The sequence below is a fragment of the Carex rostrata genome, chromosome 2 (assembly GCF_964058835.1).
Source record: "Carex rostrata chromosome 2, lpCarRost1.2, whole genome shotgun sequence".
In the NCBI taxonomy this organism is placed as follows: Eukaryota; Viridiplantae; Streptophyta; class Magnoliopsida; order Poales; family Cyperaceae; genus Carex; species Carex rostrata.
In genome coordinates, this window is record NC_135919.1 from 18,418,878 (window position 1) to 18,431,953 (window position 13,076).

At 38.6% G+C, this 13,076-nt stretch overlaps 3 protein-coding genes across 3 annotated transcripts; 2 read left to right on the top strand and 1 right to left on the bottom strand.

The window, feature by feature from the left end:
- LOC144547143 (glycosyltransferase family protein 2) lies at window positions 1–4,488 on the top strand. The gene is made up of 4 exons (XM_078295738.1): window positions 1–187; window positions 928–2,061; window positions 2,389–3,059; window positions 3,163–4,488. Exons 2-4 carry the CDS (start codon window positions 962–964, stop codon window positions 4,179–4,181), a joined length of 2,790 nt encoding a protein of 929 aa, XP_078151864.1. The 5' UTR covers window positions 1–187; window positions 928–961; the 3' UTR covers window positions 4,182–4,488.
- Window positions 4,489–6,668: 2,180 nt separating this feature from the next.
- Window positions 6,669–8,747, top strand: LOC144547153 (glycosyltransferase BC10-like). The gene is made up of 2 exons (XM_078295749.1): window positions 6,669–7,412; window positions 7,946–8,747. The coding sequence occupies exons 1-2, from the start codon at window positions 6,915–6,917 to the stop codon at window positions 8,627–8,629; spliced, it is 1,182 nt and encodes a 393-aa protein (XP_078151875.1). The 5' UTR covers window positions 6,669–6,914; the 3' UTR covers window positions 8,630–8,747.
- A 756-nt stretch (window positions 8,748–9,503) lies between these two features.
- On the bottom strand, window positions 9,504–13,076 carry LOC144547161 (putative prolyl 4-hydroxylase 3). Its single transcript, XM_078295755.1, has 8 exons — window positions 12,731–13,076; window positions 12,536–12,620; window positions 12,220–12,317; window positions 11,222–11,319; window positions 10,604–10,733; window positions 10,124–10,311; window positions 9,947–10,045; window positions 9,504–9,757 (listed from the first exon to the last, which is right to left on the bottom strand). Exons 1-7 carry the CDS (start codon window positions 12,949–12,951, stop codon window positions 9,972–9,974), a joined length of 894 nt encoding a protein of 297 aa, XP_078151881.1. The 5' UTR covers window positions 12,952–13,076; the 3' UTR covers window positions 9,504–9,757; window positions 9,947–9,971.

Consider the following 13,076-nt stretch of genomic DNA (forward strand, 5'->3'; position numbering starts at 1 on the left):
AAAAAGAGCAAGCAGAGTACCCAAGACGTGAGAAGTGGTAAAGAAACCACGCATATATTGTTTGACGTCTCCCAATTTCACGCCTACAAATCTGGCCTTTAATGGCCTCAGAGGAGGAATGCATTTTATAATTTTGGCCAAAATATCAATAAAAATAAAAAAAGAAGAAGAGCAAGATGTGAACAAGGTATGTGAACCCTTGCACAAGAAGAGGGATGTCCCATGTGATTCTTCTCTTTTTATTCTTCTTTGTTTTCCAATGAATCTCCTTTGGTGCTTCTATAATTCTTCTTTACTTTTTAGTGTGATACGCCATAGACCTTTCATGTTCTACAGAAAATCAAAATGTAGAAGCTTCTTGTTTCAGGATTACGAAAAACTGTTTGCACATGGATTTGCATGCTAGCTATAAAGGCATAGGCAATTTAATTAACAGGTTCAACTTAGGGTCCCTCTCTGATTGCTCCATAATTTACCCCTCTAATTCTGCTCTAATAATCTTTGTACAAGTCTCTCATTCTACCAAACCACTTCTTCATTTCTTTCCCCTTGATTTTTAAAATTAAATCAAACAGTTTACTTAGTGTCAGCACATTTCAACTGTCCTACATCAGGCGGGCCGTTTACTTGCAGGATTTCCTCAAAGCCTTGAAGATATATTTCTGAAAATATTTCTGAAATTGTTTGATTGTGCAAGGTAATTGCTTGTTTGATTGCAGGTGTTTTCCTTTTGGAAATACTATTAGTTCATTGTTTGGTCTAACCCATTATATTCCTTTAGATTTTGCCCCACCTCCGGTTGAATAATCTAAATTTCTCATTTCTCTAGCTCATCTTGTATTTGCTTGTCATTCAGTGATCAATGTCTTTAATTTTTTTTTTCAAAAATGATACTCATTCTTTGTTTTTGGCCCTTTTTCAATGCAGATAGAAATCATATATACATACCGCATAGTGGCACATGGGTCTAATTCGAACTCCAAGCATGAGAAGTGGGGATTATTTAGAAGGGATGATGAATGATTATGTAGGTGGTAAAGCAAATAATAGCAAGATGAGAGTGCCTCCTAAGAGCTCTGCTCGCTTGGTTGCGGGTCTGACCTTCCTTCAATTTGCCTTTGCTATGTATGCCACATTCCTCCTCTATTACATGAGCCCTTCTGTCGATCTGCGCACAAAACCCGACTTCACATGGGCAACCCGCATTGCCCACCAATGGAAACATTTCATAGCACAACCTCATGTACTATCTACCATACAAGAAAATGCGCTCGTTATCAAGTCCTATTCCCCGCAAGAGGTATGCGAGTATGAGAAGATCGAATTCTCACAAAAGAAGTCGAATGATGAATTGATGATCCGGCTCAAAACGGGGCTTTACAATGAGGTGCTAGATTTTCAGCAGAAGAATTTGGGCACTGAGACGCTTCCTGAGCTGCTAAATATGAAGTCAAGGTGGAGCGCACGTGGTCCCAATGTGCCTAAGATCACAGTGATTTTAAACCATTTTAAGAGAAAAACCCTTTGTGCACAGCTCGATTCGCTCCTTAACCAAACCCTACCTTTTCACCATGTGTGGGTGATTTCATTTGGAAGCCCCAATGAGTTATCCCTGAAAAGAATAGTTGATAGTTATAACCATTCCAGGATAAGCTTCATCAGCTCAAGCTATGATTTCAAGTACTATGGGAGGTTCCAGATGGCACTCCAAACAGAGGCTGACTTTGTTTATATACTAGATGATGACATGATACCAGGCATGAAAATGCTTGAGATTTTGGCACATGTAGGTGGAACAGAGAAATATAGGAACTCTGTTTTGGGGAGTATCGGAAGGATTTTGCCGTTTAGGCAGAAAGATTTCACATTTCCTAGTTACCGGAAGTTCAGATCGAAGGAGGCTGGGCTGTACTTACCTGACCCTGCTTATGATATCACAGTCAAGAGGATAGTACAGGTCGATTTCTTATCCAGCTCTTGGTTCCTTTCAGCCGACCTTGTCAAGACTTTGTTCATCGAGACACCATTTACATTCATGACCGGTGAAGATCTCCACCTGAGGTAATCAATTAACTACTACATAATTACAATTTTCAGATTTTAGTTCAAAACAAAATTCATATTTATAAGAGGCTACGGTACTATGCATAGCGCGGATTGGTCCGTACTATGGATCAATGTACAACTAGTCTAGAATTTTTAGATCAATTGCCTAAGGGCTTACACACACACACACACAAAATTAGATCAATACATAGTACCATAGCCTCACTCTTATAAATAAAATATATAGCAAAATAAGACTAAGAGAAATTAAAATTTTCTGATTTGAAGTTATTTGACGGTTTCTCACTCAACTAATTGATATGTCCATTATTATATATGCAGCTATCAGTTACAGAAGTACAGGAATGCAGGATCCTTTGTGCTACCAGTGGATCCAAATGATAAGGAGACATGGGGAGACAGTGAACACCGGCTTGCTTATGTGTCAGAAACAACCGTAATTTTCAAGGATATAGTGCAGGTGCGAGATGATCAATGGTGGAAAGCTCTCACCACTGGCTACATCACTCAATGGGCATCCATGCACCCTCAGAAAATTGATGCACTTTTCTATGCTCACTCCCTTTCTGAGGTCAAAGCATTGGCCCCTCTCCTAGAGAAATTCCGTACCACGCCAGGTAGAAAGGCCTATATCGTTGTATCGGGCGGACACTACTGCCCCTGTGAACAGGCCGCTATTGCTCTTAAGTGGCCTCAAATTGTGTGCAAGGAGAGGCGGTTCAAGATATTTGATTTGGAAATAGGGGCGATTTCTGGGGGCTCCAAATCAGACGTCCCGATCGTGCAGGCTGTCTACTCAAGCATGAGAGGGCTGCTAAAGATGCACAATCCCAGCTTAATCATCACAGTCAATGACATAGATGCAAGTGTAAAGAGTGCACTAAAAATGGCTGCTGAGTCAAGTGTGAACCATACGGCACTTGTTCTCCTGCCGAGACCTTCTATCCAAAAGGTCCTTTGGATGGCCAATCTTCGACCTGCGGCTTTACCAAGTAAATTTTTAGTTTCCTCATATCATCCTTATTTGCTAGTACTTTTTAATATATGTTTTTTTGAATTTACATAAATTTCTAATTTTTTTTCTCTGTATTTCAGATTGGAATCGGATGAGGGTTTCTGTGAACATCATCACTCAAAACCGTGTGACATCTCTCCAACGGCTACTTAAATCTCTCGAGAATGCCTATTACCTTGGCGATGAAGTGCCTCTGAGTTTCAACATGGACAGTAAAGTGGATGAGGCTACTCTGAAGTTGGTGGGGTCATTTCAATGGCCCCACGGCCCCAAAACCATCAGGCGGCGCATCATCCAAGGAGGATTGATCCGTGCCGTTAGCGAGAGTTGGTACCCAGCCTCAGATGATGATTTCGGCTTGCTATTAGAGGATGACATCGAAGTGTCCCCGTACTATTACTTATGGATTAAATATGCATTGTTGGCATATCACTACGACCCTCAGGTCTCATTGCCGGAGCTTTCATCCATCTCTCTCTACACGCCACGGATAGTGGAGGTTGTGAAGGAAAGGCCTAAGTGGAATCCGACCGAATTCTTCAAAAAGATTCACCCGAACACACCGTACCTACACCAACTGCCCTGCAGCTGGGGAGCTGTTTTCTTCCCCAAGCAATGGAGGGAGTTCTATGCATACATGGGCGCAAGGTTCACAGAGGATGCTAAACAGAATCCCGTGCAAATACCCAAATCGAGAACTAACGGATGGCAAGCCTCGTGGAAGAAGTTCTTGATCGACATGATGTACTTGAGGGGGTACGTAAGCCTGTATCCAAACTTCCCAAATCAAGCTAGCTTCTCCACAAATCACATGGAACCGGGGGCCCACATAAGTGCGAAGGACAATGTTGTAAAACACGACAAGAGCGATTTTGAGGTACCACTTATGAAGGATGATTTCTCAATGATGTTACCTGCCATGAAAATGCCCCCTGCCTCGAAGCTACCGGCTCTCAACCTTTTCAACCAGCCAATTTCTCTAAAAGGGCTCAAGGCTGCTGGGGCCAAACTAGGTCAAGATGTCATAACTTGCAATGGGTCAGAGCTTGTTATTGTTGATCACCATACAGGATTGCCGAAGAACTGCACGAGGTTCTAGCATGCTGTCATTCATTCCTTTCTTCATTCTTTGTGTAATGTCATTTTAATTTGTATTTAGATGTCATTTTTTTTTGTTTCGTTCGTTTAATTACTTCTAGGAGAAAGGTGGGTGGAATAGGTTGTGTTTGTTACTTGTTATACAAACATCTTGAGCAAACCAGTTGGGCATTCAACTTGTATCAAACCATTTAGGAAGGCGGGTTGGTGCCCCAGGGCTCAGGATGTGAAAGATATTTCCATGTAGTCAAAATTGGATAAAATTCCATAATAAAAATGGTCCTTGTATACAGAAATAAAAATCCTTAATTACTTGAATGCTCTCTTGTTTTATAGAGCCAATTTATTTATTTTATTTATTTTTTGCTGGTATCATGAGCTGAGATTTCTGCATCAGCTATTTCCCACAGGGTTTGGTCAGTGTCAGGATAAACTGGCATAGTGGCATGCAACCTAAATCCAATTGAATAAGTCTGTAATTTTGCTTTCTTTTCCATTTGGTTGATTGCCACTAAGGCACCTGAAGTCTTGCAGAGTTGTGCCAGTCTGAATATTGAGTGATATGTAGTTATTTTGCTAGTGAATGGATTTTTTTTTTTTTTTTTTTGTCATTCAAAGACCATAGGCAAAATTACAACATTTCTCTAGTTCTCAAACAGAGTACAAAACCATTTCTCAGATAGCACACCTAATACAACTCACAACTGTATAAAGCATGGAAATGTATACCTAGAGCAATCCCAGCCATGAACTCTCCCATTCTTTGCCAAATTATCCGCCGACTCGTTGTGGCTTCTTTGCAATATTATTATAGGATATACTTGCACAATACCCGATTACATGCAGGCATGCAGCCGTTTTTTATTAGGCAAAATTAGGTAAGAGCAAAAACATTGGGTGGGGAAGAAGATCGATGACTCGATTTTGTACGCATTTAACCACTTGCATGGTGAACCCTGCCTTCATCCTGTTATTATTCTTATCCAAATTTGCATCAAGTGCTGTGAATCTTCAATCCTCAATTAGCTGCGAGATTGGTCCATCAGCTATGCCTATGATGGTATCGCAAACCGAATTGCAAGCCGATTAATTTTATAGATTACCATTTACCAGTATCATGCAATATGTCTACTCTCAACTATAAGTTAATTAGAGGAGACTTAAAATATATAATATAATGAAATACAATTTTAATGTAACACATAATATTATATTATATATATATATATAGAAAGAGAGATGGGCTATGGTGCATTGCAATGCATAAGCATCCTTATGTTTTGAATCATAAATCACTGATTCAAAGTCCAAATGACCGATCCAAACTGTTCATCTTGTTCTCATTAAAATTGACCTTACCCATACCCTATCCATACCCATTAAAAATTGATCTTACCCTACCCTACCCTACCCTTACCCGTTAATATTATTGGGTAACGAAACGGTAGCGGATGAATAACGGATAATACTAGTATAATAATTAGTTTTATTATATTTTACAAATTAAACATCAAAAACTGCTTTTTGGTTCTCCATAGTACATGTTAGCCATTTTGAAAATCCAAACAACCGATCTGAACCGCTCAACACGATCTCCATATTGAAATGTGCTTGGAGACCAAATTTTACATTTTTTTAAATTTTTTTTACTATTTATTAAGCCACTTTGAAAATCACTGATCCGGTGGTCCAGAAATTTTTAATGTTTTTTTACTGTTCATCCGGATTTTCAGATTTTCAAAGTGGCTTAATAAATAGTAAAAAAATTCCAAAAAATGTAAAATTTGGTCTCCAAGCACATTTCAATATGGAGATCACATCTAACGGTTCGGATCGGTTGTTTGGACTTTCAAAATGAAAATATGGCGTGAAGTACAAACGCGTGGTGCTCCGCGTCTCACCCAAGTCCATCTCTCTCTCTCTCTCTATGTATATAGTGACTAATGTGCATTCGAATGTATATGGCCCGAAATACATACGGTCCAAATTTGACTTTTCAAAATCCAAACGGTCGATCCGAACCATTCATCTTGTTCTCCATATTAATATGTGCTTGGAGACCAAATTTTACATTTTTCTGAATTTGTTTACTATTTATTAAGCCACAAATATTACACACAGTTTGATGCAATATAATCATCGGTCCAAATTAATAAATTATGCATCAATATTTGGTAAAGTCATTTCCAGGCCCATCCAGCCTAATTTTCCTTTTGTAATTGAAAAGCCCAATATCGGCCCATGAGACTACATATAGTTAAGTTACTGGGCTTATTGCACTACGAATCTGACAGAGTCACAGACGAGAAAGACGAGATAAAAGAAAGATTAGAAAATAAGCTTGCGGTTGTTTTCTTCCTCAGCAGTCAGCAGTCAGCATCGACCCCACCCTGCTCACTGCTGCATGCCTGCATTCTGGCATCGGTTTCTGAATGCTGAATAGATCCACCTACCTCTCGTGCCCCTGCACTTTAGTCTCAAAATCATCCAACCAGATCGGACTTTCCCCAACCAAATTCAATTCGCCTGAATCTAAATTTCACCAAGATAACAACGCCTGATTCTCAGTTCTTTTCCTCTTGCGTTTTGAAAGAAGAAAGGCACCCCCTGCATCGTGTAAGATATCCAGTTCATATTCCCTCACTTGTACTGGACTTTCAACTGCGGAGACCAAATCGTCATCGATGATATTCATTTTCTACTTTTAGTCCCTTTCTTTTTATTATTTGCAAATATGCAAATCAAAGTTTCCACGGAGGAGTTTAGAGAAACACTCCACCGAAGCCAACCTAGAACGTACCCAATGGTGCTATTAAAAGTGTTCCTCCTCTTTCTGGCAATGGGAATCGGATTCTCAGTTCTCAGTTTCTTCATGACCCGACAAACCGGGGTTCACACTGCAATTTTGCACCATTTCCAGTCATGCCCGGAGGAACCAAACGGCCTGGAACGGTGGATCAAGCCGCCGACAAATCTGATCCATTTAATGACAGATGAGCAGCTCCTCTGGCGTGCTTCTATCGTGCCTACGGTCGAAAAATACCCTTTCGAAAGGATACCTAAAGTTGCTTTCATGTTTCTGACAAGGGGGCCGTTGCCTCTGGCACCACTGTGGCAGAAATTTTTCAAAGGGCATGAGGGGTTTTATTCAATTTATGTCCATGCTCTTCCTTCCTACATTGCAAATTATACCTCTGAGTCTGTATTCTACCGCCGATTTATACCCAGCAAGGTAAGTCATGTACATAATTTTCTTCTTTCTTTCTTTCTTATTTTTTCACACCAATATGTGCACGGTAATGTATGAACCATATGCCTTGCTGGTTTATTTCTGTTTCTTTTAAATTTGGTATTCAGTTGCAATATGGGGTTAATTCAGGCGAATTTGTCGATGCTTAATTTTAGGTTAGGGAGGGAGGTAAATCCTTTCTGGTCTGGTACTCTGGTATATAAAACTAACTAGGCTACTAGCAATCATTGCCCTGTCAAAATTGAAATCCCAGGGAGTATCCACTTTTTGAAATAAGATTTTGTGCTAATATTATTGGGCAAATCCAATGGATGAAATTTCATTAATTTTTTTGTGTTTCATCTTTCCTGCCATCAAAACCCCCTTGCACTTGGTAATATTAGTTTTTAAACTGTGCTTGATTTTGATAGACAGACTTTACTTGAAAAAAGCTCAAGTGCAATTAATACTATAAACAACAATTTGATCCCAAAAAAGACAATAAATTAATTTCTCATTTTGCTTGCTGCTGTTAGGTGACAGAGTGGGGTAAGATGAGCATGTGCGATGCAGAAAAACGACTCTTGGCAAATGCTCTACTGGACATATCAAATGAACGCTTTGTTCTCCTCTCAGAGTCATGCATTCCTCTATACGACTTTAACACCACCTACAACTACCTCACCCGCTCCAACCACAGCTTTGTGAACCTCATTGACGATCCGGGCCCATACGGCCAAGGCCGGTACAACCCCAACATGGCCCCAGAAGTCAACCTCACTCAATGGCGCAAGGGGTCCCAGTGGTTTGAGGTCAACCGTGAACTTGCTATAACAATTATCAAAGACACCCTTTATTATCCTAAATTTAGCAACTTTTGCCGCCCGGCTTGCTATGTGGATGAGCATTATTTTCCCACCATGCTTTATATTGAGAAGCCTGGTTCTCTTGCCAACAGGAGTGTTACTTGGGTTGATTGGTCCAGAGGTGGAGCCCACCCCGCCACATTTGGGAGGTACGATGTGCATGAAGGCTTCTTTAAGAGGGTCTTAGAGGGGCAGAATTGTAAGTATAACGGCCATAACACAAGTATCTGCATACTTTTTGCTAGGAAGTTTGCTCCTAGTGCCTTGGAACCGTTATTAGAGTTTCTGTCACCTTCTTTAGAGTTTGGCTCGGAGAGCGTAAGGAATGGTTCAGTTAGTTCAGCTATGAATTGATGGATGTTTTAGTCATCTTGAATGAATTACATAGATTTTTTTAAATCCCAGATTTTTTTTTTTTATTTCTGTATCCTTCTTGTATAGTGACAACACGATCAGAGATTTTGTTGTATAATTGGGAAGCTTTTAGGGATGTCTCTACAAAAACTATGTGAGATAACATTTAGAGAAATGATTTTGATCGCCGGAAAATATCACTTCCATCTTACCCACCAAAAATTTAGATCCAGCCATCCAGGGCAATACTTGACCGTGTATAATGAGATCTGAGTCGTTGATTCAGGTGATATTTTTATTTTCATAGGTCAAAATGCAAACATTATTTTTCTAGGTCACATAAATTTACATATTTTTTTTTAGCAAGTGTACAAGTAGTATATGCGGTTTAGAAGGGCGCATGTCTCGCTTTTATTATAATCATGCGTGATACTGTCATTCGGCTTTTCGTCATAAATAAGCCTGCAATAATTCAGATTTGCCTTCTTTGAAAAAGAAACTTATTCATAACCTTTTTGGATAATCTTAAATTATTTTGTAGTTTCAGTAATAAAATCGGGTAAGATTGAACTTAAAATTCCCGAATTTTTACAATAAAACTCAAGAAATCGCTGCCAACAATTCATTATTGACATTCGTTTTCTCCCTCGTCATAAATTCTGTATTAAATACCTCAAAAAATTTACAGCTGCATGTTAGATATTCAGTACTCTCTTATGAGCGCTTTATGACCATCTCGGGCAGCTATCATTTAACCTCAAACAAAGCTTGGAGATTTGCCTTGATTACTAAGTTCAGCTTCAAATGTGTCAAGACTCAATTTAAGCATGAGCTCGGTACCAACTACGTTACTAGGATCCTTGCTCAAGTGATCTTCTCAGAAAAGACTTAATACAGTAAACAGAATGTACATCTAGCTGCCATTGGTGATGACGAAAAAACTGTTATGCTCTTACTTTTAAATGGTACAAAAAATATAGATGAAAGCTACATCAACTTAGCTGTGGCCTAGTAGAACACTAATTGTTTATGTTATAACAAAGAAATTAACAAAGTGCCAGGAAAAGCCAGAAGCCAAAGAAAGCAACTCGTAAGGTGCAAAAATGTCTCTATGTAATGGTGATAAACCTGCCAAGAGAGGATTATTGCATATTAGAGAAAACTATTAAGTATGCAAATTATAGATTTAAGATTTATCTCCCCCTTCCTTTTCTCCCTCGCTTTAGAGAGCAATATCAAGGGAGGAGTAGTAGTAGTTTGAGCATTATTTCAAGAAAAAAAAAAGTAATTATCCTAAGGTAAAAAACAAACATATACCAAGGTAGCCTATGGTGCAATAACCTCAAGTTTTGTATTCATGTACATGCATCCATTTTGTAGATGACCACTTGTTTCCTTTTATGACAGGGCATCCACCTGTAAAAGCAAATTTAGTTAGAAAATGGAAAAAACCGACATTGATTTACAATTGAGTCAATACAATTAAGAACAAACCATGCAAGCTGAGTGGATCGAGTGTTGCATCTGGTTTCATACTCCAAAAGAGAAGCGCATCCCCTGCCTTGGCTTTCACCCCAAGGCCTCTCTTGCCACACTCTGACAGCTCATCGTGCCATGGCAATGAGCTACTATTACCTTTTGCATCTGGGAAAATCGTCTCCCCACCTTCTTCCACATCAGACCTATACATATAATTCCCGCTATATGTTATGATTGATGAACTTATGATTCTTCTAAATGCTGCTGCTAGTACAGAGCAACATGTTTTATCCATTGATATCATTAGAATTTGGCACTTCATTATCAATTTGATCGGATGATAATGCTTGTTTCTTTGATGCTTTTGGCTTGTATGGTGCTTCCCATCTGAGCAAATGCTTGTAATCATAGATCGAACAAGTTGTTCCACAAACTCTTAACAGATTAACTTAACAGCCTAGACTGAAATAGTATCTGAGGAAAATTAATACATACAAATACATGAGAAGAGTTGCCATTCGCTGTCCTCCATTTTGCGTGTTAAATTCATCAAGGAAATAATCATAGTGCGGCTCATACTTCTGTCCAATTTCATAGTGCAGAATTTGAAGACCCTCTCCATGGTCTACAAGGAATAGAGCAAAAGAGTCAAAATTAAACAGAATCTTTGGAATCACTAGTAAAAATGAGAATTCACAAATGCATGTAATCAGATACAATAGCAACTAGTTTATACTGTACTGAAAATAAAAAGTCCCTTTTCCGTGTCCTTTTGAATAAGCCAGAACTTAATATTTAATTTAAAGTGGAATAAACAACTCAGAAATAAAGGGTGAAAATTTGAACCCAGGAAGTTAAACACTTCCATAACAGGTAGACACTGGGCAGTCATAGCCTGAGAAATAAATGTTCGGACTCTTTTGATAGGGGTACTGAATAATCAGCAAATAATATAAACAGAATTGACCAGGTGCATATAATAAACAGTTTTGTATTGATCTCTATGGTCCACATATGACCTAGTCTAATACATTTGCTAGGATGAAGATTATAAATCAATAATAAAGTGACTTTTTCAAGCATTAAAACAGAGTTGATTTTTTAATCACATACCAGCTGGTATGAAGGTATAATCAGCTATTCTTTTTTCAATGACTCGAATAACCTTGTCTCTTCCTCTTTGAAGAAACGTTCCTGAGCTTGTCCGCACCCTTAAAAAATAGATACAAGGCATACAAGATATAAATCATAATTTAGCAGGAAAAAAAAACAATGCCAATTCAGGTAATTTGTTTAACAAGTGCGTTCATCTAAGCATTCTTCTGATTTTCATATTTTCTAGGGCTTGTACAATTAAAAATAATAACTATCACAAAAAGCATCCAGGGAGATATTGTATTCAGAGTCAGATAAGCAAAAAATGAAGATCAAGTTAACTTGACTTTAACTATTCTATATGGTTTCATGATCAATGGAACCAATGGTACTTGATACCACTATCTTCAAAGGAAAAATTCAACTCAAACAACTATCTGGACAAACATTAAGCATGGCAGAACAAGTACAACTAGAAATATGAGAAGAAACCATAACAATTGACAAAACCAAGATGGGTTCAATTCAGTATGGGAGTTGCTTAGTTAAAATAGTCATCCTTTTCTACTTTATCTACATATCAAATTTGTGAAATTCAACTTCTGTTTATATTAAGGAACTAATTTTTACAACAATTATGTTGAACTTTGCTTCAAATTTAACCATTAAGAATAACAAATTGAAATGTGCCCAAATCAAACGCTAGAGGCTAAGATAAAATATTTTCCATTTCCTAACCATTATCACTATTCATGTACCACCCTGTCAAGAATCAAACCTAATAATCAATGACAGAAAAAAAAAATCAAGCATAGATGATGTGCAGTGTGAAATTAAGTATTAATTATTATGCCCCTTTCACTTCATTGCTCGTAGGGCGCACATTTACGGACAAGTCCATTAATTCCACCTTATAATTGTGAATAACCCAGGCCTATTTATTTCATCCAAACAATGTGGCACCTCTGGTTCAGTCCTGGTCACTGAGAACATTTAAATTTTGCACATTTACATACCTGCTGTCCTTGCTCTTGCCAGTAGTACTGTCAACAACTGTTGATTTCACCATGTGAGGCTTTGCCAATTCTATTAGATACTCGCATTCTTCCTTTGACTGTTTTCCAATTCAATAACACATGCATTTATATACAATAATAAATTCCAACTATTTGATCACCTTATTGTGAAAATGGCACCTCACTAGGTTGAAGTAAATTGGTAAATCTGGATTTAATGGTGCTACTAAGGGAAAAGAGCTACATTTCAAATTTTGGTTCAAAATCTTCGTTTCCAAAATTAAAAAAGCATTTCAAACAAAGAGAGAAAACAAACCAGGAAATTATGATAGACAAACGCTCTCGGTTCCCATGAGATCACCTCTGTCCATTGCTGCCCCCTCTCCCCCAATCCATCTCCCCTAAAAACAACAAATCACAAACAAAATAACTAATCAATTTACACTACAATTACAAAATTTTCGATTCAACATATGCCGGGATGATTCAGACGCCAGACGAAATACCTCACCTCGATTCCACAGCAGATCTGACACGGCGGGGCCGCTCGTGCTTTGTCGAAGCTGTGGGACTGTTGATTGGGAGAGACAATACGCCTAGAGCAATTAGTACCAGAAGGAAAACAGATACCAAGAGAAGAGCAATCAGAGCCACGGCGTACGGCGACGTTCGTCCCCTGGGGTACACTCTCGGCGGCCGGATCCCACGCATCAACGGCTTAATTGAAGACATTTTAGAATTAGAGAGCGAGAGAGGAGGAGAAAGTGTATGGTCTCTCGATTGGTCGCAATTGTGGTACAAGTTCAAATAAGAAATGTTACTTAATTAGTCGAACAGAGTCTGTTTCCACGGCGCGC